Below are 24,167 nucleotides of genomic sequence, written 5' to 3' on the forward strand. Positions count from 1 at the left end.
AACTTGGCGCGAACTGTTTATTTTTTTTAATTCAGTTGATCAGACTCGGTATCTGACTCAAATCTAATCCCAGACTTGGACCCATCTGAATCCGGTAATAAAATATTCGTAAATGCCCCGACTCACATGTTGTTGAGTCAGATCTGACTCTGAAAAAACAAACATATTGGTTCGTGATTTTAGCCAGATTTAGATGACTCAAACCCAGAGAAGAAAAGAAAAAAAAGACAGTGGTGTTACTTGTTAAATCTTTTCTTCCAAACCATGAAGGCCAATGGAAACCAAAATTAATAGTGACCAGGAAAGTTGTAAGATCAAAAGGGGAACATGGCCGAAGACAAATGGATGAGAATCAAAAACCAGGGACAAACAACAAACAATAAAAGAAAAACAGTTAAAAAATCACGTGTGATCATTTACAAACCTATACAGGCTTACAGTATTACAGTCTCTGATTGAAAGTAGGACTAATAAAACTACAATTATACGTAGTCACTGTAAATAAAATTGGTTATACTCTTGGATGAGTTCACCAGCTTTAAAACACTGTGAAACCTAATATACAATCACTCTCACTTTTACCTTGTGAGAAACAATGAAATATAAGAACAGCAAAAGAAAAGATGATGTTAAAGTGCGAGTAGTCGAGATGCAGCTCTGATTATCTTCCTTAGAGCCACCTACCTGCTACAGTGCTTAGTCAAAACAGACGTCTTTTCCCATTTCTGAATCTGCCTAGGATATAAGAAAATATACAGCCCTATGTTTTTCCACTGTCATGACTCTTCAACTTCAGAATGCAATACAAAGCTCGGAAATGCCAGAGTTAATTCCCTGAACAATGTTCACAAATCATTGATTAATTAACAACTTTCATATCGAATAACAAATAGACTAATTAGTATGGAAATCCGAGAATGGTTAGCCTCAGACCATGTCTAATAAAGGGAGCTTGGGTATCAAGATATACAAATTTTCTGGGTGATTCAGCATATTAAGAACCCTACGAATTGCCCTTCAATAATAAAACCATAGAGCTATAATTAAGTCCAACTTGAACCAAAAGATCTGAAAGGCAAATCATATGGGATGTCTCATGTCTGACTAATATCTAGTTCAGGTAAAGCTTCGAATGTAAGATCATCCTAGTCGGGTAAAAACAGTATATGACTTGATTGACATAATTCTAACTTAATAAAACTGACAAAACTTAAGTGTGATTTTGACAAAATTATAAAGAAGAAAAAAATACTAGCCTAGATATTGAGGCATATATAGGGGATATAAATTGAAATTAAGACTTTAGCACTCACGTCAAGTATGGAAGTGTCATATTCTTTATAAGAGATGGATTTTTTGCTACGAATTCTTTCCACTCTTCCAGATCAATCTTTCCATCACCTTTTGAATCAGCCTCAAGAAATGTCTGCAGAATAAATAGAAAACATGGTAACCTAAAACAAAAATGAGTGAAATACGATACACCAAGAATTCAGATATCCCTGCACCTTATTGACAATTGTTTCAACTACATCATCTGAAAGTACAAGGTCTGATTCACCCAAAAGAGCCAAAACCATCTCCTTCAACTGAAAAACAGGAACAAAAATAATAAACCTATGAATTAGAATTTCGATATACTTATCTCACTGATCTTATGAATAACTAGATTTAACGTCCATTTGTGTACTTTTGCTTAGCTCACCTCTTCCTGCTCGATAAATCCGGTTCCTCTAAGATCATACAATCTAAATGCAACTGCAGTAACATATTTCAAAATTAACACTTCCACACTAATCATTATAAGGTAATTGTTTAACTCAAACGGAAGCTTACAAGCAATCTTGTCGACATCGGGTGTGCTAGGGTGAAAAATGCTCAAAGACCTAACAAATTTCCCAAACTTAATAACTCCATTATGCTCAACATCAAACAAATCAAATACCTGAAAAACAATGCCAATAGATAACGAGTTTCAAAAAAAAGATCACAAAATCAAAAGAGTTATTCCTTTGAAAAAAATAAGGAAGAGTAAATACATGATACTGGCTGAAACAAATTTTAACATAAAATATTTATGCAGCATTTTGATCAACAACAGCTAGCCAAAACCACATACGTTGCACATGTTTTTGTTGTCACTAATGTTTGAACTTTCTAATAGTATGCACTATCAAAAATAATATGAACTAAGCCAAAAAATGCCAATGGGAATTTTAGATAATTGTCACCAAAACAAAAACGCCTTTGAGGTATCATTCGTTTCTCTGATGCCACATTTAAATTTGAATGATGAACTCTTATTAAATGGTTCTAACTACTTAAGATAGTCCTTTATATAAAATTCCTAATTTAAAAAAACAAAACAAAAAGAAGCAAAGAGGATGGGCAAAATGTACGAAATACAAACCCTGTCTGCAAAGAGGTTCTTCTTTTTGCTGTTTCTAAAGAGCGCAAGCTGAAATTCTTCCTGTTCAATGAAATGAAATATGAAAAAAATAAAATATATACAATCTCATATTCTCAATGCATTATTAGACAGCTTAAAAAGCAAATTTGAAGTAGCTTGCAGGCTGAAGTCCCATCAAATTTTCAAAGGAAATACCTTGTGAATACACCCGTCATCAATTATTGAACTACTTAGTTTCTTAAATAGTTCAAATAATGCCTCTACTTCATTAACGGTAACTGCCATGGACAATAGAATAACTGTTATCACCCTAGCCTGATTATAATTCCTGGAATCTCTTGAAATCATAGGATACCTTGTGTGCAGAAGTAATGAGTTATATTTACACTTACAAGGTGTTTCTGATGCAAGAACAGCAGGACTTTCATTTCCAAGTACTTTTTTAGCATTCTTTGAGTGATAACACCCCATAAGAGCTAACGTAAGGTCTCCGGAATTCCAATAATAGAAGTGGTCGGCTCGTCCTTAGTCCTGTTGTTACCAATCATGAGTGTGTGAGAGTAAGCACTACATCATTTGCATAATTAAAAACATCAAACTGAAAACTTAAAAGACTTTTCAATAAAGAAGTTGGTGAATTATAAATTTGTCGTAGAATTTTGATAGATTAATTTGTGCAAGGGGTACTGGTATTCAATTTTTTTTTTTAAAAATACAAAAACATTCATGAATAATTTCATACCTTCTAGAGGATTACATAATTCAATAGAGATACAAAAAAAAAAAAAAAAGCATTTACTGGTGTGCCATCAACCTCGGCCATATGGATATTCCGTACTTGAAGACTATGAACTCATTAAAGTTATTCCACACACTAAATTAGGTCGGAACATACATCATTTTTTCTGTGTTTTTAACATCACCCGCTTCCACAAAACCACACTTATGATTCTTTGACAATACAGAATGTATTTAATTGAATCCGATACAATACCTAATTTTTTGATGTTGCTTAAAAACATGTTTAATTGAATGAATACATAAACAGAATTTGTTATAACTGATTGAAATTTTCAGTCGATAGCCAAATATATATAAATGAATTTTAATAGAGTTATGAAAATTTAACAAATTGAAACAACTTTTAACTTCACGAGCTCACCTTGAACGCTGCTGGTCTGTTTCTCCTTGAATCCTGTTTATGGTTTCACCATCAGAAAAAAGAAAAAGTGTTATGCAGTGTTTTCAAAGGCGTTTCTTTTTTCTTGTTTAATTATTTTTATGAACAATCAATTATTAATTTGTTTAATTATTATTATGATCAATTAATTATTCATTTTTTTGGATTTGACTAGTACAGGCTACAGAGTATGTATCTAGACTCATCACTGTTTTTTTCCAGCTGGAAATAATACACTATTGCGAACCAACGTAATTCTTAAAGGTCGTGATGGATTATCCAGTAAAAAACTATTAAAATATGTTTGTCTCTGTATCAATTCTCGATAAAGATTATTAAACCTTTCTTAATTTTAGAAAGTTAAAAAAGTGAGGTTATAGTATTTTTCCAAATACCTAGGATACACGTATTTTCACATGAATTAGACAGTTATTTTACTTTAAAATAAATATTTGTCTAAGAAATAATTATTTATATTAACTTATTTCCGTGGTCAAACAAACAAAAATTAACCTAACCCAAGATATGATAGAATTTTAGACAAACACCATTAAAACTAACCGTTAATAAAGTTATCACAATTTAAACTGATATAAACTTTTCCAGAATATGTTGTCCTGTTTCCAAGCTCCCAAACAGACCCTAATTTTTTGAGAGGAGAAGTACAACTACTGAACTACTCCCATCCAAACTACACTGCGTTTTTTTTTCTAAGCATAACCACGCTGCGTTTGGCACCCTGGAAATAAATTTCATCATTTCAAATTGATGTGTTTGCCATGAAAATTGATAATTATTATTTTTAACATTTATTTATTTTAAAAAAAATACTTAAATATGAAAAAATAAATAAAATAATTAAGAGAATCATAGAAAACTTTTGGTTGGTAACCTAGCGACAAGCTGGGTTACAACTCATTTTTGAATAGCAATACCTAATCTATAAAAAATAAAGCTACCAAAACCACTACTTGCGTCGCTGCTAACTAAACAGTTTTTCAAACGTTTGAAAAAACACAAAGTATCTTCACCAAGTTTTCCCAACGTAGAGAAAGCTAGGACACCCAGCCCGTAGCCATGTGAAATGCACTTGTCCAAGTATTTAGGATGTTTGCGCGAAACCGTACTAGAAATAGCTTTTCCTGGAACGAAAGTGTGAATACCGTCACCAGTGAAGGGCGCACTAAAAATACTAATATATTTAATATTAAGATATTAAAAAAATTATTTATTAAAATTATTATAATATAAATATAATATTATAATAAATTCATTTGTTATTGTGCCTTGGACTCAAACAGTTCAGAGTTGTGCTTTGTTATCGTCTTGGCATCCCACTTTTTGTTGAGAATAGTTTGTGCCCAAGTTGTAACAAATCCATGGTGTATGGGGATCATGCGCTTCATTGTGCTAAGGATATATGCCCTAAGTTTCAACATGATTTTGTTCGTGACATAATCTTTGACATTTGTTACAAAGCTGGTGTGCGTGAGCGTAAAGAAGTTTCTCTCGGTTTGCTGACGGAAGATGACAAAGATTTGAAACCTGCTGATATTCTTGTGCTCAATTGGGAAAATGAATAAGATGTTTGTATGAATGTCACAGGTGTCTCGCCTTTCGCCGGTGAAGGAGATCGTTCATTTGTCCGGAGGAAAGCTATATCTAGTGCGGTTTCACGTAAACACACTAAATACTTGAAAAAATGTATTTCTCATGGCCATGGATTGGGGGTCTTAGATTTCTCTACCTTAGGGGAACTGTGTGAGGATACTTTGTGTTTTTTCAAACGTCTAAAGAATTTTTTAATTAGTAATGACGCTAGTAGTGGTTTTGGTTGCTTTATTTTTCATAGATTAGGAATTGCAATTCAAAAGGGTGTTGGCGCCCAGTTTGTTGCTAGGTTGTCAACCAAAAGCTTTGTATGAGATTCGTCTTATAAAATTTTTATGAGATTCGTCTTACAAAAATAATATAAATAAAATACTACTAAAAATGTGACAAGTATTTAATAATTTAAGAAACAAAGAACAAAGTCAGTTACAAGTCGGTGGTAGGAAGCCTAGCAACAAGCTGGGCATCAACCCCTTTTTGAATTACGATTCCTAATCTATGGAAAAGGGCACCACCTATCTTGACTGGTGAGGCAGTTCCCTAACCTTTTCAGAAAGACAATAGTATCTTCACCTAATCCCCCTACAATAGAAAATACAATCACGCCAAAACCATAGCCAAGTGTGGAGCATTTATCAAGATATTTGTTGCGTTTGCGGGTGATTGCCATGGAAATTGCGTGTCCAGGAGTGAAACGTCGGGTTCCAGCACTGGTGAAGGGATAGACTATTGTGACATCGAAACAAACATCCTTCCCTCCTTCCCAATTGAGCACAAGGATGTCCGCTGGTTTATTTTATATTCATCAGTATTCTTGATAAATATAAATACATTTTATTTTAATATTGATGAACAAATGAATTATTATTTTAAATAAAATCAATTTTTGATAGAAAGTAATATTTTTAATAATAAAAAAAATGTTTCCATTGTATATATGAGAAAAACTAATTTTTATTTTCCGAGATGTTCCGGCGACTCCCTCTGACTCTTCCATGCCAGATTTTTACTCCGAGATCATCACGATTTCTTTAATTTTTTCTTTCGTTTCTTATTTCTCCTCTTTTGTTTTTCCACGGTTTTATCTTTCTCCGGTTTTTCCTTTGAGTTTTGGTCGTTTTTCAGATTATTTTCTAGGGTTCGCGATTTTGTTTTAACGATAGATTAAATTCGACCCTGGAGTCATTCTGAAAAAGAATTAAATCCTTGATAGATTCTCCAATCCAGGAGTTGTACTCTTTCCTTTCAATTATCTTTTTCAAGACGAGGTCTTGAACTGAATCGCATCCTTTAATGTCTTCTTCCATCTCAAAAATCACCACTTCCTCAGGTCTTGAGAAGTTCTCCATTTTTTTTATTAGGAAAGAAAATAAATAAATAAATTATATATATGTTTATGAACAAGAGAAGGACGCCCTTGTTAAGGAAACCCTAAAACACCCAAGAAAGAGACGGACGTTCGTAGACCTGTTATGAAAGGTTAATAAATCAGAAGCAATTCAAAAATAAGGAAATACTCTCTTTTTTCAGGTATCTCTTACCTTCATAACTCAATAATTAAAAAATTTAATCGGATCATAAAGAGAAGGTACAATAGTTACAAGGAGTCAAGAATTGACTCAACCTTCACAAAAGAAGAAAACAGTTAAATTAAACACAAGAAGAATGGTATTATACATCAAACTTGAGCATCTCGCAATTGTCATCCTTGCAACTCTCAAGTTAGATACAAGGATGAAATTACTTAGAGTTAGGTAATCCCACCATGACCATTGAGAGATGAATTGTAAATACCATCTAAATGCTTAATCATTCTATTCCTTACCTTTCTTTGGTTATTTCTTATTCCAGAGAAATAAGACATAAGCCTTTTTAAATATCCATCAGACGGATTTTTCTGAGGATTAAATTTAGGACCTCTAGAGATTGGTTCTTGAGGATCAGAATTGAGACCATTCCATATTCTAGAATTAGGTCTACCAAACTTCTTCTCATTCGCACTTGGAATGTGTACATTAGTAGTGTAACTATTAGCACCATTAAGAGGAACATGATTCATGTAAATATTTCTCGAACGATGATTTTAGAAACCTTGTGCATGAGAGTTCTGGTTTTCTGCGGGAATGAAATCCATTGTGGATGCTTGTCAGGAAATTCACCCTGTCAACAACAAAAAGAAGTAGATTTTGAATAACAGGAATCTATTTCTTTCAAGCAAAACAATGTGAATCATAATGATTTGTTTTCCCGCAAAAAGAACAGGATCGTGGATGAGGGACATCGGAAGGAATCTGTTCTAAACTCATAGCCCTATTGGAAGACTGCAAGTTATGTATACATTTCTTAGAAGATGCTTCCTTTGGAGAAATTTTATTCATATACTGTAATCCCTTGTGAGAAGTAGAGAGGGACATAGAACAAGATTTTCTCATGAAGACAGAGTTTTCCTTTTTCAAGGAATTGCACTGTTCCTGGGCTAGGAGAGGAGATGTGACCAGTTTCTTTTTTCAGCATGAATGTTATTCAGATCTGATGAACGAATCTCGATCAAACGTTTTTCTCTAATTGAATATTCTTTAATAATATCTTCAAGAACACTAATTTTTTCACGCTGTAGGGTAGTTTCTTGAACAAGTTTTTCGATATTGTTAGAAAAGGACTCAACAATACTGTAGAGCTCCCGTTTTCTACCAAGAGACTTCTCGAGTTCATCAATGAGCTGAGCATGTTTTTCTTCAAGAGACTTTATTTTAGAATCTTGGAAATCAATAATCTCGGAAGATTTTTTAAAAGTTCTAGTGAGTTCTATTTCATTTTTTGACATAGTATCAATTGTCTCATTAGGACGAATGTTACCAGAATCTGATAGCAAAAAAAATTTACGTCTGGATTTCGAAGAATCATTTAAGGAGTTATCCTTTGAGGTAAGCCCAAGACATTTGGCATAATAAAAAACTTTCGAAGATATTTTTTGTGTGCGTGAGATTGAGACAATAATTTGTCCGCAGAAACCAGACTGCTACAAACACAGACTTATGAGGTCTTGTTTGCTTGCTCTGATACCAATTGAAAAACTGAGGTTCGAACAACCACACCCAATACTTTGTTTTGGCAATCTGTATGGACTAACTCCAATATATTTCCAAGAGAATCAACTAGACAGTCAGACTCAATCAAGGAAAATACACCCAAGAGTTATATTAAATTTCTTAAATCAATCTGCAATCGAACAAATAGAAATCTGTGAGCCAGATTAATATGAGAGATAACTTGGATGGTACCAAAGACCAATATCCAAGTGTCAATCAATTTATATCAACAACCAAAGGTTGGATTATCTAATTGATTGAACTACGCACAACCTATGATATTTCAATTGTATAGAAATATAATGCGGAAAAGAAATAACACAGAAACCATAATTTTTGTTAACAAGGAAACCGCAAATGCAGAAAAACCCCGGTACCTAGTCCAGATTTGAACACCACACTGTATTAAGTCGCTACAGACTCTAGCATACTACCGATTAACTTCGGACTAAAATGTAGTTGAGCCCTAACCAATCTCACATTGATTAAGGTACAGTCGCGTTTCTTACGCCTCTTGAACCACGCAGGATTCTGCGCACTTGATTCCCTTAGCTGATCTGACCCACAACTAAAAGTGGATACGACCCAAATTCGAAGACTTTGATAAAAAAATATGTCTCACACAAAAAAGTCTATTGAATAGATAAATCTGTCTCCCACAAAAATACCTACGAGTTTTTATTTCGTCTTTTAGTAAATCAAGGTGAACCGGAACCAACTGATACACTAGACTTATATTCCCGAAGAACAAATTAGTAATACCAATCACCTCACAATAATCTTACTCATATGGAAGAGAAACAAAATATTGTGGAATCACAAACGATGCTATGAAGATGTTTGTGACCACTTTTTACTTACCTATCAGAAATTAAATCTCGAGCAAATCTTAGAGAAGATAGTTCTTAATAAGATAGAACAAAGTAAGATCAGAACACGCAATTATAGAGAAAATAGTTGGGTCTAGCTTCACAATCCAAATGAAGTCTTCAAGTCGTTAACCTACGGGGTTTTGGAGAAAACCTAAGGTTAAAGTAGAATCGACGCTAGTCACAACTAGTATTACACAAGAGGTGTGGGGATTAGATTTCCCAGTTGCTAGAGTTCTCCCTTATATAGTCTTCAAATAAGGTTTAATTTGCAATCAATGTTACCTTGGTAAAAAAGCATTCAATATTCATAGTTAGATGAACCTGATTAGAGTCAAGCTAATATCTTTCAACCGTTAGATCGAACTTATCTTGTTATACACAAATGAAATATAACTTCATTTAGGTATGAGTAACCGCACCCAAACGTGTGCACATGGTTGGATCAACAATGGTTAACCGAAGTTAGCCATATGAACATTTTCATATCAACCTTCTTCATCTTAATCACAACTATTTCAAAGGACTCAAATGAAACTAGTTATGGAGTTGTTCAATTGTTTATATTCTCATAGAAGTATACAAAACACAATTGAAACAAAATAGATTTTGATTCACATGAATCAATTCGTGAACATTATAGCCACGGTTTGCAAAAGATTGCATTCCTTAATATATAAATGTATTAGTTCATGAACAAACCGATTTTATAACTTAACCCAATCAAGTATGCAGATGGGTACGCATTCCTAAGTGGCCGGACATAGTTTGGGTTCTCCATTATGCGAACAGGTACGCATGCCTCCAAACTCAGTTGAATTTCTGGACTTGAACTTTACACCGGCGTGCATACTAAGTTCCTGGGATTTCAACTAACCAACCAGTACGAATACTGGTATGCATACTATGGTTCCTGGACTTTGAATAACTTGCAACAATTAGCATACAAGTACGCATACTATGCTATATTCAATCAATGGTTAATTGTTCTAAACTATATATTAATCATTGAAATATTCTTGGAAGACGGGAGTAGATGACTCACACAAACTATTAGCTTCAAAGCAATTTTCAAGTGATCAGTTGATCAATACGAAACATTCCGAGTCTACATCAAATGACTGTCTCATATAAACATGTAAAATGTTACCAGGAGATTTTCACATGATCATCTTTTGTCTTTCGTCAAGAATAAAGATGAACTTGGTTAAAGCAAAAGCTTATCAATACATGTTTCAAGAAATATGTAAGAAAGTTAAACTCAGCTCGAAATATCAAATGTGTATACTATAAAGTCTATATATAGTTATACGACTTTTGTCTCAATAGGAGATAAAATAGAAATAGACTTCTGAGTGATAAATGACTTCAAGTCTCCACATGAATTTTGTTGATGAAGTTCCACAAGCTCCCCTTAGTAGTTCTTCTTCTTCAATCGATGAACGTCGTGAAGTCTAAAGCTCAATTACACATTTTATCCTAGTCCGAGACATAGCTATAAGTAGACTAGAAATCAAGACTTATAGTTTTGGCAACTAAACTTGACAACAAGCTTGAGATAGTAACGCCTGCGAGTTCAACCGAGCATTGCTCTAACAAGATTGACTTGAAACTTCTTGTTTGTAAATCTACTAAAAGTCATACGACATAGTCTCAAAAGATAGAATTGTGGTATAGTGAATAAAATAGAATAGTCCAGTCTTCACATACCTGATACAAAAGTTCTCCAGATTTCTTCGTCGATATTCAGTCTGATACTCTACTATAAATTTTAACCTAATCCGAGACTTGACTTAGTAGACTAGAAATAAATATATAGTTTTTATCAACTAACATTGACAACAAACTTGAGATAGAAAAACTTGTGGATTCAACTGAGGAATGCTCTAACACACCCTATCAAGGCGTTCGACGTTGGCATGCATAAATAGTGCATTAGACATGGACAAGAAAGTAACCTGCATCACTATGCAAATTAGTGGATCTTTCATAAGCCGAAGAAAAGTACGACATGAGCCTGACTGGTGCATCCTTGGCAAGAGATATATCAGTGCATGTTTTCAACAATTCTGAAGCTAGGTAAGGAAGATGGAATTAGGCCTCTGATGGTCTATGCACAAGTTGGAACCATGTGGAAGCTAATTTAGTTGCATCTTGCTTGTCTAGCATGATTGAGAGGGAAAATTAACGTGCATTTTCCTGGCACGAAAAGGAGTTTTAAGGATCAGTTAGTAGCATCTGATTGGCGCATTGGGGAGTTATGACCTGCGCACCTTGACATGCTAGGCGAAATTTTCCGGTCTATTACAGTATATTTTACTTTCTCATAATACCATATGGAGTAACATCTAGCACACACAATGTTTTGAACCAAATTTTGTAGTACCTTTGGAATTCCTATGTTTTTCTTGCTCGATCTCATTAGGTTCATCAAGATTTCCCCTTTTAATAGAATTAGATATCTCACTTTCATCAACAATGGGTTGTGTTTATAATTTGGCTTCTTCTATGAGGGTATCATGAAGTAACCTGGTAATTCTGGGTTCTAATCCTTGCATATGAACACCGCGACAAGGGGAAACTAGATGATTTTCAGATGCTTTGTCATCGAAATTTACTTCTCTTACAAGTTTAAAAAAAATTGTGATTCAAAAGAGAAAAATATTGGGAGATTTGAAAGAAATAGTTGTGAGAGTGAGACACAACATATATTCAATTCAAGAAAGAAGGAGGATAGAAAATGAAGCTGACAAACTGATAGGGGTTAATATTGCATCTCCAACGGGATATCCTCAATTTCCTATTTATTAGGCCACATGGGATTTATTTATTTTTTAATAAAAATCATTTTCCAATGAGAGTGTGAGGATATAATGTAACACGAGGTGTCTAACAGTTACTTTAGACATTCTTTAAGTCATTCTATGATTTAGAGATTATTTTAGAGGATGTATACATCCTAGTCACCGGACAGTATCTATGGTTATTAATAGATAAATAAAAATATTTTACTTTAATTTAATGGTTTTAAAATTTTCTAATCGGTAGAAGTTTTTTGATGGTTGGAGATGTTTTTCTTTTCCCCCTTAATATAAAGAGAATTCGATCTTACATTCGTAAATAAAAAACAAACTAAAACATAGGATGCACATCATATTGCCATTGGAGATGGGCTTATTTTATCTAAAGAGTAATAAAGAGTATGGTGATGGAAAAGACTAATAAAGGTGACTGGTTTATACTCAAACTTGGAATTGTCGGTGACAGAACATTTTTTATTATTCCTTCAAATCAAATGTAGTCTCAGTCGAAATCCATCCGATAATTATGGGGTACTATAATTAAAAATAAATAAGATCACTGGGATCTCAATGGGAAGGTTCCAGGTCATAATGTCTGTTTTTTTATTATTATTGTAAAAATTAACTCGTCTGATAAAAATGAGGTCGAGAGAGGTATCTCGTAAAGCAAGGTTTTTTTTGGGCAAGGGCTATAAGATGAGAGTTCTCATTCAAAATGAACGGTCTTGATTAAATTTGATCAAATTAGCTGCTACTATGAGATGAGAATACTCACCCATCCAGCCAAAGTCTTTCATATACTCTTTCGTATGAAAGGGTGAGTGAAATTGAGAACTAAGAGACTAAACATCATCTGCTTGGGGATTTTTTTTTAAGCGACTGAGGATATGCCTCTAAAGGATATTTTTTAGTTTTTTAATCTATTAAAAATTCCTTAACGCGGGTCTCATTCAAATTTTATTATATATATACATATAAATTCGGTAAGCTGATGTTTGGCCGCTTGGAGAGAAAATCAACCTCTTAGTCTCTTAATTTGGTTACCTCACGGTGAGAAATTCGCTTTTCAAGCTAGTCCTGCACTCCATTTGGCAGTGAATGAGTGTTTTTAACATCGATTCTAAAGACTTTACTCTTATGAACGAACATATGTTGCCCATTTTTCACATATATATCTTGTTTATTTACTCCCTTAGTCCAAATTATATAGATGGAGATTTAGATTTTGGTTATCCATATATATAGGTGTGATTCAAGTTCCTAGACGACTCTTTCTAAATATGTCTCTATTTATAATAGTACCATTACACAATTCGATGTTTCTAGTTTTTATAAAAAAGTAAGAAAACAATAAACAAAATGGATATATATAAAATCCATAGAATTTTCTGATTTAAGAATTTGGTTTTACCGCCTATATTGACTTTGACGAAGAGAGTATCGCTTATGATCCAACTAATTCAACAATGTTGATAGGAAAATTTCTTGTTTGGTCCTAGGACCATATAGTTATTTATAGTAGGGTCCAACCGGAATTTTTTTTTATCCGGAGGTCCAAAATTAATTAAAACATGGAAATGTCCATAATGCCCATTATTACCAAACGTGTGTGTCTACACTGCTTACAAATTAAATACATATCTGGTACACTGCTTAAAAATTCGAGTACATATTTGCTACACTGCTTATAAATTTGAGTACATATCTGTCTGAGTACATATCTGTCGTACTGCTTACAAATCCGATTATATATCTGAATGCTTACAAATTCGAGTACATATTTGCTGCACTGCTTCCAGGTAGAGTACAAATCTGTAAGAATCAATGATAAATAAATTAGAAAACGTATTACATCACATACATTGTAGGATCATACAATGAAGCAACCCAACCTTCTATGTTCCTCCAAATCCATTTGCAGCACACTTTCTTTCAAACACACGTCACAACCAATTTGTAACTTCATCAAGACCACCACCGATTTCACAAGCTTGCAAATCTGAACCAACAACAACTCATGTTCCTATCATTCAAAATCTGTCATTTCTTGCAATAAGTTCTGAACTGCAGCTCCAGATCATCTTCATATCCAATTCCAGTACTGAATCAAACGTAACAAAGAGCATCTATTTCAGTATTTCATATACGTACTGAATCAAACATAACAAGGAGCACTTCCTATGAGTATGCGATATATGTACTGAAGATTCATGAACTACAAATCAACAGTATGACAACAACAGGTGACAGATCTATGAAAAATAAGAGAATCAAAAGACATATTACAGTATTTCACATAAGTACTGAAGGGTAAGACTAAAAAAGGAGCAAAAACACAGCAAACAACACTTCCTATCAGTATTATACATACATACTCATGGATCGAACCAAAAAAATTGGAAAAACTTCAAATAAAACAAAATTAGAAGAGTCTTGTATCAGTACGCCATATATGTACTGTCAATTCATACACGAAAAACAACTGTAACAAACCTAAAAAATGTTATAATTTTGAACCAATGATAAATCACAAATAACCGCTATAGTTTTAGTTACCTGTAACCCTGGGAAAACAGCATTGTTAATCGTAGATTCCATATCAACCCAAAGAACAGGATCTTTCTTGAAGAAAATCATGCCACCTCTGGGACCTCGTAATGACTGCAAATTGAAACAGAAGACATAGTAAACAACATGACCCTTGAACCTAAACCAATAAAAACAAATGCTGCTTGTGTTGGTGTCAGTAGTTGCAGTCTTGCAGACTTCATGAATAGGACTAGGTGTACCTTGTGAGTGGTGGTTGTTACAACATCACAGTATTCAAATGGGTCGGCAAGTACAGATGCAGCAACGAGACCACTTATGTGAGCCATATCCATCATGAGAAAATCCCCAACAGAATCTGCAATCTTCAAGAAACATAGCAGGAAAGGGAATTAGGTGTGCGTAATGGGTTAACTAGTCTGATTCTCTGATCACTAAGAATCACAACTGTTGACAATCAACTAGCTCAGTTTCCTATCAGTATTATACATACATACTCATGGATCGAACCAAAAAAATTGGAAAAACTTCAAATAAAACAAAATTAGAAGAGTTTTGTATCAGTACGCCATATATGTACTGTCAATTCATACACGAAAAACAACTGTAACAAACCTAAAAAATGTTATAATGTTGAACCAATGATAAATCACAAATAACCGCTACAATTTTAGTTACCTATAACCCTGGAAAAACAACATTGTTAATCGCAGATTCCATATCAACCCAAAGAACAGGATCTTTCTTGAAGAAAATCATGCCACCTCTGGGACCTCGTAATGACTGCAAATTGAAACAGAAGACATAGTAAACAACATGACCCTTGAACCTAAACCAATAAAAATAAATGCTGCTTGTGTTGGTGTCAGTAGTTGCAGTCTTGCAGACTTCATGAATGGGACTAGGTGTACCTTGTGAGTGGTGGTTGTTACAACATCACAGTATTCAAATGGGTCGTCAAGTACAGATGCAGCAACGAGACCGCTTATGTGAGCCATATCCATCATGAGAAAAGCCCCAACAGAATCTGCAATCTTCAAGAAACATAGCAGGAAAGGGAATTAGGTGTGCGTAATGGGTTAACTAGTCTGATTCTCTGATCACTAAGAATCACAACTGTTGACAATCAACTAGCTCAGTTTCCTATCAGTATTATACATACATACTCATGGATCGAACCAAAAAAGTTGGAAAAACTTCAAATAAAACAAAATTAGAAGAGTTTTGTATCAGTACGCCATATATGTACTGTCAATTCATACACGAAAAACAACTGTAAAAAACCTAAAAACCATAAAAGCGTCAATCAAATCGATTTGATTATCATAATACAATAAAAAAAACAAATCAAAAGAAGAAAAACCGAACAAAATAATCAAACAAGATGATTAGAAAGCATACCTGGAAACAGAAAACAAATATTCTCCTCGTAAATCATAATGATGCACCATCTTTTTCTTCTTCTTCTTAAAAATAGAATAGGTTTCTGTCAGTACGGGATATACGTACTGCTGGTTCATACACAACAACAAACTGAAATAAATCTAAAACCAACAAAAATGGAATTGGTATAATCAGATCTAATAACGAAATGAACAAACAATCTGATTATTCATCTAGATCTAGTAAAATAATCAACAAATTAGACACGGAGATAAAAGACGAAATCAAATACAACCACGATTAGATCGTGAAAACCCTAATATAAACATTGCAACAAAGAAATTTTCATCTGATTTTGTAGAAGCGAGAGATATTGAAGAAGACCATAAATCGAGAGAGTCTTATTTCAGTATCGAAGATATGTACTTATGAATCAAACAACAACAAGTGATAAAACTAAGAACAAAACAGAATCAAAAGCAATTTGTATCAGTATTCAACATATGTACTGTTGGATAATACCCCTGAAACAACAAACAAGCACGATTTTGATAAAATCAAGAAGCGAAAACAACAAGATTATCAAATCGAAATTTCAAATATGTTAAAACCATCATAATCTAGCCAAACAATTAAATAATTACGATCAAGATTCATAAAAAACAAACCAAAACAAAAATAAATGCAAAAGACAAACAAAACCGAAAGAAGAAGGTGAAAACGTAATCAAAACGATCTGATCTTCACAGATTCAGTTGAAAAAAAAACAGCAACAGCAGAAAGAGATATTACATAACATACCTGTAAATCTTCAAAGAGATCTTCATAAAAACTCTAGCTCGTAATCCAAAAGCAGGAGCAAAATTTGAGAAGATGAAGAAAGAGAGGAGGAGAGCGGAAAAAAATTTGCCTCTGCAACAAGATGAAAAAAATGGTGATTTTTTTTAAGAAACATATATGTATTATCAGGGAATGGGTAGTTTGGGTATTTTTAAAAGTGGATTATGACATCCCGCACGTGTACCGGACCAGGGGATAAAAATTTTGGTCCAATTTCCTTTTTTTCTTTTTATTATGGACCTCTAGTTACTGGGCTTTAGTGGGTGGACCTGCTACTAACTAAGACTACCATAATAGTACCTACTAGTAATTCTTACATGTTGATATGGCCGAGTTGGTCTAAGGCGCCAGCTTAAGGCGCTGGTCCGAAAGGGCGTGGGTTCAAATCCCACTGTCAACAGTTATTTTTTCTTTTCTTTTTTTTGTAGTTCAAGTTTGTGAACACAGTTTTCATACTTTAAAGGAAAGAGCTTTCGAGGATCCACTTCTGGGTTTTGATTTTCTCTCCTGAAATTTTATGATCAATTGTTATTGGCAAACACATAATCATCTCTTTGTACATAGAAAAATGCATTGTCTAAACACCTGTAACTATATCAAGGAAATTTTATTTGACAACAATTACCTGCCTTGTTCCAATGGATGCTTAAAAAACCGAAAAATTAACTCTGTAAAGAGTAGGCAAACAAAAATATTTCCTCTTCTGCAGAGTTTACCCACAGAAATGAATCCATTACAAGTTACCACAGCCGTTTTTAAGTATAAAAGTCGGAATCTTTTATGAATCTGCTGCATAAAATGTACCAAATTTTCTTAATAGAGAAGGAGATTGGGAATATGGGGAGACTTAGCACATCATGCTTTTTGGCTTCAATCTTTATGCGTATGCGAGTGTTCCATTGGAGGGAGGAACTTTGCATAACGCTCTGCTTTGGCTCCTGACTTGTGGTCGTAATACTCGACAACTGCTGCTCCTGCTAATGCTGCCAGTGTGAGAGCTTGTGCATGCAACCTGTATTCAAGCGACATAAAGAAAATGAGAAGACATATTTTGATGCAGAGAATACTAAAACAGAACAATTTCAATCATAACAGGAATCCTTGATCCTAGTAGAATGAGAGGGACATCAATAGAGAAGAAGAAAGATCTTCAAACCAAAGTACATTACTGGCAGGTCAATGACCATCTTTGAGGAAAAAGCTAAACTGCTTAAAACCTAAAAACCCCGGACTAATCAAAGTGAGGGTAAGATAATAGTAACACTGAAATAGGTCTACAACAACATTCAGTACCAAGTAGATTCAGTAGAACAATGGAGATGTCAAAAGTTAGTTTCTTGGAACTTTATGGTACTACATGCCAATCAACAAAAAAAGTTATGGTACTACATGAAAACATATCTGTGTAGACAGTCAGAGAAGAAGAGCGACAAGCATCAATATCGGTTCTATTGAGATTTACATTGAATTATAGGCAAATACCAACGATTGTCAACCAACACAGTTATTCGAAAGAAAAACAATGACATGAGTTCTTCCCAATATAAGTTCCAAGACAGATGGTTATGTCCCAGGTTTAATGAGCAAGCCGGAAGTATAACCAAAAAAAGGGTGAGCAAAGAATCTCTCTAAAGCAGATAGAAGAAGCTAATGAAGTAGCGTTACAAATTACTTGCATTATTAGAGATGCCCATGTAGAATCTACTTCTTTTTAAGATTTCTTAAATAAAATACCACCCATGTAGTATTATAGTATTTATTACTCTGTACACTTGTACATGACTGTTCTTGTCAATTCTTGCATGCCTAAATCACAAACTCTGTCACTAATGTCACTGTGTAACTTGATCACCTGGCCAAGTTGTTGCTCTTACTAGAGTTGCTGTACAATGGCTACCACCACTACCCTAAATCATCAACCCCCCACCTAACAAACTCATTGGTAAAGACACCATTTCCACACAATACTACTCCCTGAAAAAAATTGTAACTGCAATCGAGACGAAAATGAAGTAAAAAACTCAAGTAAGCAATTTTTCAACATAAACCCATGTAATCAAATACTACTCCAATCGATCAATAATACAAAGATGGGAATTTCATCTGACCTCAAATCCAAATTCGCATTCATCAAAATAACCCCATATTCCTAATTAAATTCCCAACCCCACTTCCAGTTTCAATAACCAACCCAATTCAATTCCATGAATTAAAATTAGGGCTATTTGAAAAAAAAGAAAAAAAAAAAAAGAACTCGAGAGGAATAAAATGGATACCTAGCGTGAATGATCCTGACACTGTTTTTCATACCAGGTTGAGACCAATTGTAAGCAATCGAACCTGCTAATCCACTCAGCCAAAGACATCCTGTTTCCATTCAATAACCCAATCAAAACCCACCATTAAAAACATGAAATTCCATAGAAAACCCAGAAATTATAACAAAAAAAAATTAAAAATTAAAAATTAAAATCTGAATTCCGGTTTACCTACGGTTCGAAGCTTGTGATCGACAACCCATTCCCTGACTGAATCAACAGTGCTCTTCTCGTTAGTTGCAGACATTTTTTTTCTTGGACGGAAAGAAAAAAAAGATACGAGAAAAAAGAGAGAAGGCGAGATGTTAGGTGTCGGTTTAAATAGTGAGCGGACGAAACCAGAAACGAAGAAGAAGAGAAATACGAAACGAGGACCTAAATAGACAGACGCTTGGTTGGAACGGTGTTACTGTGGGCGGTTTGGTTTGGGAGAAAGAGTCCACCTAGTCATTTACAAACCAACAACCACGTGGCTGTCTCTTACAAAAATACACTTTCTTTTAAACTTTGGTGCTGCTGCCCAATGTCTACAGTCTCGACGTTAAACCATCCACCATGGGAGTTACGGTAATTTTGGACCATCAACAAGTGTAGATCCAGAAGTAACGAAAATTGTAGGAATCCTTCGTGCAATTTATTGGACGCAAGACAGAGGAATTAAACATTTCAACATACAGGGTGAATGTGAAAAATCTTTTTTTTGTTGAAATGTACCCAGGATTGGGAATGTTGTTGCTGAAGCAAAAACTTTTATTTTTGTCTTAGATTGGACTCGATTTCTCCAAATTATATTAAGAAAAAACTTTTAGTAGATAAATCTAATATGAAAAGGAATCATCTACTAACTCTGTAATTCAGACTCTCCAAGAATCGTAACTTTTTTTTTGGGTGAAATCCTTATTCACAAAAAGAACAATAAACTAGTGTTTTTTGTTTTTTTCCCCTCTCTAGTTTACCACCGTCAACTCTCTCTGTGGTGATTGAATTAATCGAATCAAGGTTTGTTTTCTTCGATTTTTCAGCGTTTTTGGTGTTTCAATTAGGTTTTTGGTACACTCGTTTTCTCTGTTTGTAGTGTGGATTTCGTCGATCGGAGTTAGGGTTCTGTTCTATCTTTTAGTGTTTTGAAATCCTGTTTTTCTCAATTGGTAGCGGAGGTTTTTGAAATCGTGAGTAATTGTTGTTCCAGAATCAGTGTTGTAGTATTTGATTCTAGGTTTTCCTCGGTGTAACCGAAGACGTAGTTTTTAAGGATTTTCGTTGAACTTTTTTTGAAGACTTAAGAATTTAAGAGATTTTCTTTGAGCAGTTTTTGTAGATTAAGTTTTTGGCAATTGTTTCTAGGCAGTGGGTTTCGGCAATTCTTAGTTTCTGAATTGGGTGTTTTTCCTTGAGCAATTTTGAAGGATTGGTTGTTGCTGTTCTGTGTTTATTTTGAGGTTGTGGGTTATTCTTTTGTTTCAACCAGGGTTCAGCAGTTGCTCATTGAAGATTCTAATAGGTTTTTGTCAATTCTTCACCTCCTTCTCAGAGTTTGGGGGTTTTGTGTTGTATTTCTTCCGTGTAGTTTCTTTTAGGGGTTGGTGTCAGTTGCTTGTGTTGATAGTATTTGATTCCCATCTTCTTTGAGTGTTTAATTAGTGTCTTGTTGTATGGTAATTTGAGCTTTCATTGGTGTTGAAACCTTGAATTCCCATACACTAAGCACTAATTTTTATTCTTGTGTTGAGTCAGTTGCGAGTAGCCTTTCACTTGTTCTCCCAATAATGCCAAGAACCAGATCATCATCTGTTAATACTTCTTCTTCTGGTGGATTAGTTTCAAGGGATGATTCTTCTTTATCATCCTCAACTGGTTGTCATGTAACTTCCCAAGAACAAACAGTCCGCGCTGATAGTGATAACGATAATGACACATCATGTCACTGCCCATACAAACACTTTGAAGACTGTGGTGATGGTGTAAGCGGTAGAGGGTATGCAAAGACTTCCATCCTGAAGCACATTCAGGATAAACATTTATCCGTTGTTAATGGCTTGTCAATTTGCATAGAACGGATCCGTAGAGAGTTTGCAGTTTACAAGGATTGTGAGAAGGTTCTAAAGCAATTGAAGATGTGGCTCTGCTTTCCTTGCATGTAGTACTATTCATGGAAAATGCCATGTCGTGATCACGCTGGTGGTGTTCTATCCGGCCCCTTCAATGGCAGAAGTGCAGATTTTATAATCTATGGTGTTGACAAACCTAAAGTACAGACTTCTACACCTAATGGTTGCGATGGAACATCAACATCAACAAACATTGAAGATGCTTCTATGGGATTATCTTTAGAGCTGCTCAATAAGATCTTTCAAAAGCAAATAACCACAACTTCGAGCATCCCACCCCAGTGTAGACTCAACTTTTCCATAACACTAAAAACATCGTTGGATAAGGTTTTGTTACGTCCCAATGAATTATATTCGTGGATGCATTTGCTTTTATTACCCGTTTGCACCCTCAACCTGTTTGTGCCTAAGAGTAGTAGGGAGGAGAGATCAGGGAATCGTAAAATAATCCAAACAAAATCCATTAATCAGGCCTTGGACAGATGGAGAGAGCCAAATAGTTGTTTTACATTAGCTCAAGAGGCTTTAGATGCGCACAAGGAGAATCAAAAGCACAGAGAGCACGACAAGAAGAAGCCAAAAACCAATATAGAGGCTTGCAGGAAAAAACTTAGTTATGGGCACTATATTGCTGCCATAAGAGTTATTTCCTCCAATGGTATAACACCTCCTACTGGCCACTGCAGACACCTTATATGAACTGGAACAAAAACATCCTTATGCACCTCCTCTCACTATACCCTCAGATCATGTTGCTGATGCACCCATCTCAGTTGATTCAAAAGCATTATTGAAGTCCATTGGGATTTTTCCCAAAGGCACTTCATGTGGAAAAGACGGGTTGAGGGCCCAACATCTACTCGATGCCCTAAGTGGCTCATCTGTTGCTGTATCAGAGGACTTACTCACTTCCATGGCAGGCGTAGTAAATTTGTGGTTATCAGGAAAATTCCCAGCTGCTCTAGGTGAATATATCGCCAGCGCTCCGCTTACACCCTTGTTAAAGCCAGATGGTGGTCTCAGACCAATTGCAGTTGGAACCATCTGGCGAAGGTTGTATTCCAAAATTGCAGTAACTTCAGTTTGTGGTGAAATGGCTACTTATTTGGGTAAATACCAGTTTGGTGTGTGTAACACCCGGTGTTTTTATCATGGCGCATGCTAAAAGATTCTCCATGGCCTGAGATGAAGCTTCATTCAAAGCTTCTGTTGCTTTGCAAGAGGTAGATTGGCTTAAGGCCCATACCGCGCCAAAATGGCGCATTATGTGTGGCATTTGGCCAAGATCCAAACCTCGCATCATCATGATGCATTAGGCTAGTTGGATAGGTGGCATTGAGATTGTAGCATAATCATTGCGCATTATGAAGACTATCGGCTTAGAACCAATATCGCACAATCATTGTGCATCGGGCTAGAGCGGGATGACCTAGAGAATATTGCATAATCATTATGCAATACATCATAACGAGTGGTGCGTAATCATTATGCATCAGGCCAGAGAGGGCTGGCCGAAACGAATATTACGCAATCATTATGCACAATCACTGCGATGAACAGTGAAGCAGGCATGTCATTTTGCTCCCTAAAACATACTTGTAGAAATTCCATTAAGACATATATAGGGAGGGGTACTTGCTTGAAGGTGCATATGCGGACTATGTACTAAGTAAGCTTCATAGCTTAGCCGGAAGAGTATAAATGATTCCTAAAGCTCATTTATAGTTACGTAGCCTTGCGATGTGGGCATTTTATGCTTAGGAATCATCATGCCATGCCGTGGACCCGATAATGCATAATCATTATGCATCTTGATGGAATGGTCTGCGGACCAGGCCATTACCATTTTTGCTAGGCTACGGCCTTGCAAACGAGTTGGTTAAGCTTATGTCCCTTAGAGGATGAACTACGGTTTGTGCTTTATCCCTTTAGAGTAGGGAAAGGTACGTAGGCAGCCGCAATGAGTTGCAGTATTGCCGGTCCAACACTTTGTCGCTCATATCATCTAAGTGGGAGATGATTGCGACATTCTGGCCTCTCATATCATCTGGCTCGGTAGCTCGATGCAAGAGATGATTGTGGCCAAACTTGATGAGGCTAGTTGCATTCAATTCCTTGGATGCTCATACTTCCTATCAAGGCGTTTGACATAGGCTAAAAACCCGAGTGTCGTAATTTAGCTCAAGAGGAGTCCATTTTGATGGGAAACGACACAAAGATCAAGACATGTTGATCTGTAGATCCACATGGTCACCAGAATTTAGCCAAATAGGGCCTCAAAAGGCCGTTTTTGCCGTTTGATGAAGGTTTTTGTTTTCTTAATAAACCCTTCGTGAAACAAGAGTAAGTTGGAACGGTGTGGAAGCTAAGTTAGCTGCATCATTCTCCACAAGCATGCTTGCAAGGGAAAATGGACATGTGTTTGCTTAGCTTTGAGGCCCGGATCGTAGCTTCATCATAGCGCATCGGGGAAGTTACGGCCTGCGGGGCAACGCTCCAAAGGCGTAATTTTCCGGTCCGTCACGGTGTGGGTATCTTAGGTGGCGGGGAGAGCATTCTGCATTCAGTTAACAGACTTCTTGAGTCTAGAGGTACGCAAAATAACCTTACTGTGATGCTCATTGACTTTACAAACGCTTTCAATCTTATTGATAGAACATACGTAATCAAGGAAGTGAGGAATAAGTGTCCTAGTATTTCCAAATGGGTGGAGTTCTTCTATGCAAGCCCTGCAAAATTTTATTATAATGAAGCAATACTGACATCTACACAAAGAGTTCAGCAGGGAGACCCACTTGGCCCTATGCTTTTTTCCCTGGCATTACAACCCCTTGTGTGTAGTATAACTTCTCAATGCTCCTTGGATTTTAATGATTGGTATTTGGACGATGGAACAGTAATTGGGGATACATTAGAGGTTTCCAAAGCACTAAACATTATACATAAGGAAGGTGGTTCTAGGGGTATGCATCTAAACATTAAAAAAACGGAGATTTTCTGGCCTACTATAG

The 24,167-nt window shown here is 35.3% G+C and overlaps 2 protein-coding genes, 1 long non-coding RNA gene and 1 other non-coding gene across 5 annotated transcripts; 1 reads left to right on the top strand and 3 right to left on the bottom strand.

Moving 5' to 3' along the window:
- Positions 1 to 367: 367 nt before the first annotated feature.
- On the bottom strand, positions 368 to 3,724 carry LOC113345145 (calcineurin B-like protein 7). 2 transcript variants are annotated; one of them, XM_026588972.1, is made up of 9 exons: positions 3,573 to 3,724; positions 2,803 to 2,941; positions 2,606 to 2,688; positions 2,411 to 2,470; positions 1,837 to 1,945; positions 1,706 to 1,758; positions 1,509 to 1,589; positions 1,314 to 1,426; positions 368 to 834 (listed from the first exon to the last, which is right to left on the bottom strand). In XM_026588972.1, exons 2-9 carry the CDS (start codon positions 2,879 to 2,881, stop codon positions 777 to 779), a joined length of 636 nt encoding a protein of 211 aa, XP_026444757.1. In that variant the 5' UTR covers positions 2,882 to 2,941; positions 3,573 to 3,724; the 3' UTR covers positions 368 to 776. The 2 variants fall into 2 exon arrangements, with proteins under 2 accessions (XP_026444757.1, XP_026444756.1); XM_026588971.1 differs by having other exon boundaries at positions 1,706 to 1,945.
- An 11,096-nt stretch (positions 3,725 to 14,820) lies between these two features.
- On the bottom strand, positions 14,821 to 15,467 carry LOC113345396. The gene is made up of 3 exons (XR_003358113.1): positions 15,419 to 15,467; positions 15,186 to 15,290; positions 14,821 to 14,872 (listed from the first exon to the last, which is right to left on the bottom strand). It is a non-coding gene; the product is annotated as an uncharacterized LOC113345396 (long non-coding RNA).
- Positions 15,468 to 17,049: 1,582 nt separating this feature from the next.
- TRNAL-AAG lies at positions 17,050 to 17,130 on the top strand. Its single transcript has one exon. It is a non-coding gene; the product is annotated as a tRNA-Leu (tRNA).
- A 173-nt stretch (positions 17,131 to 17,303) lies between these two features.
- LOC113345176 lies at positions 17,304 to 19,399 on the bottom strand. The gene is made up of 3 exons (XM_026588992.1): positions 19,220 to 19,399; positions 19,007 to 19,097; positions 17,304 to 17,742 (listed from the first exon to the last, which is right to left on the bottom strand). The coding sequence occupies exons 1-3, from the start codon at positions 19,293 to 19,295 to the stop codon at positions 17,601 to 17,603; spliced, it is 309 nt and encodes a 102-aa protein (XP_026444777.1). The 5' UTR covers positions 19,296 to 19,399; the 3' UTR covers positions 17,304 to 17,600.
- Between the last annotated feature and the right edge of the window lie 4,768 nt (positions 19,400 to 24,167).

Source organism: Papaver somniferum, unplaced genomic scaffold, assembly GCF_003573695.1.
Source record: "Papaver somniferum cultivar HN1 unplaced genomic scaffold, ASM357369v1 unplaced-scaffold_81, whole genome shotgun sequence".
NCBI lineage: Eukaryota > Viridiplantae > Streptophyta > Magnoliopsida > Ranunculales > Papaveraceae > Papaver > Papaver somniferum.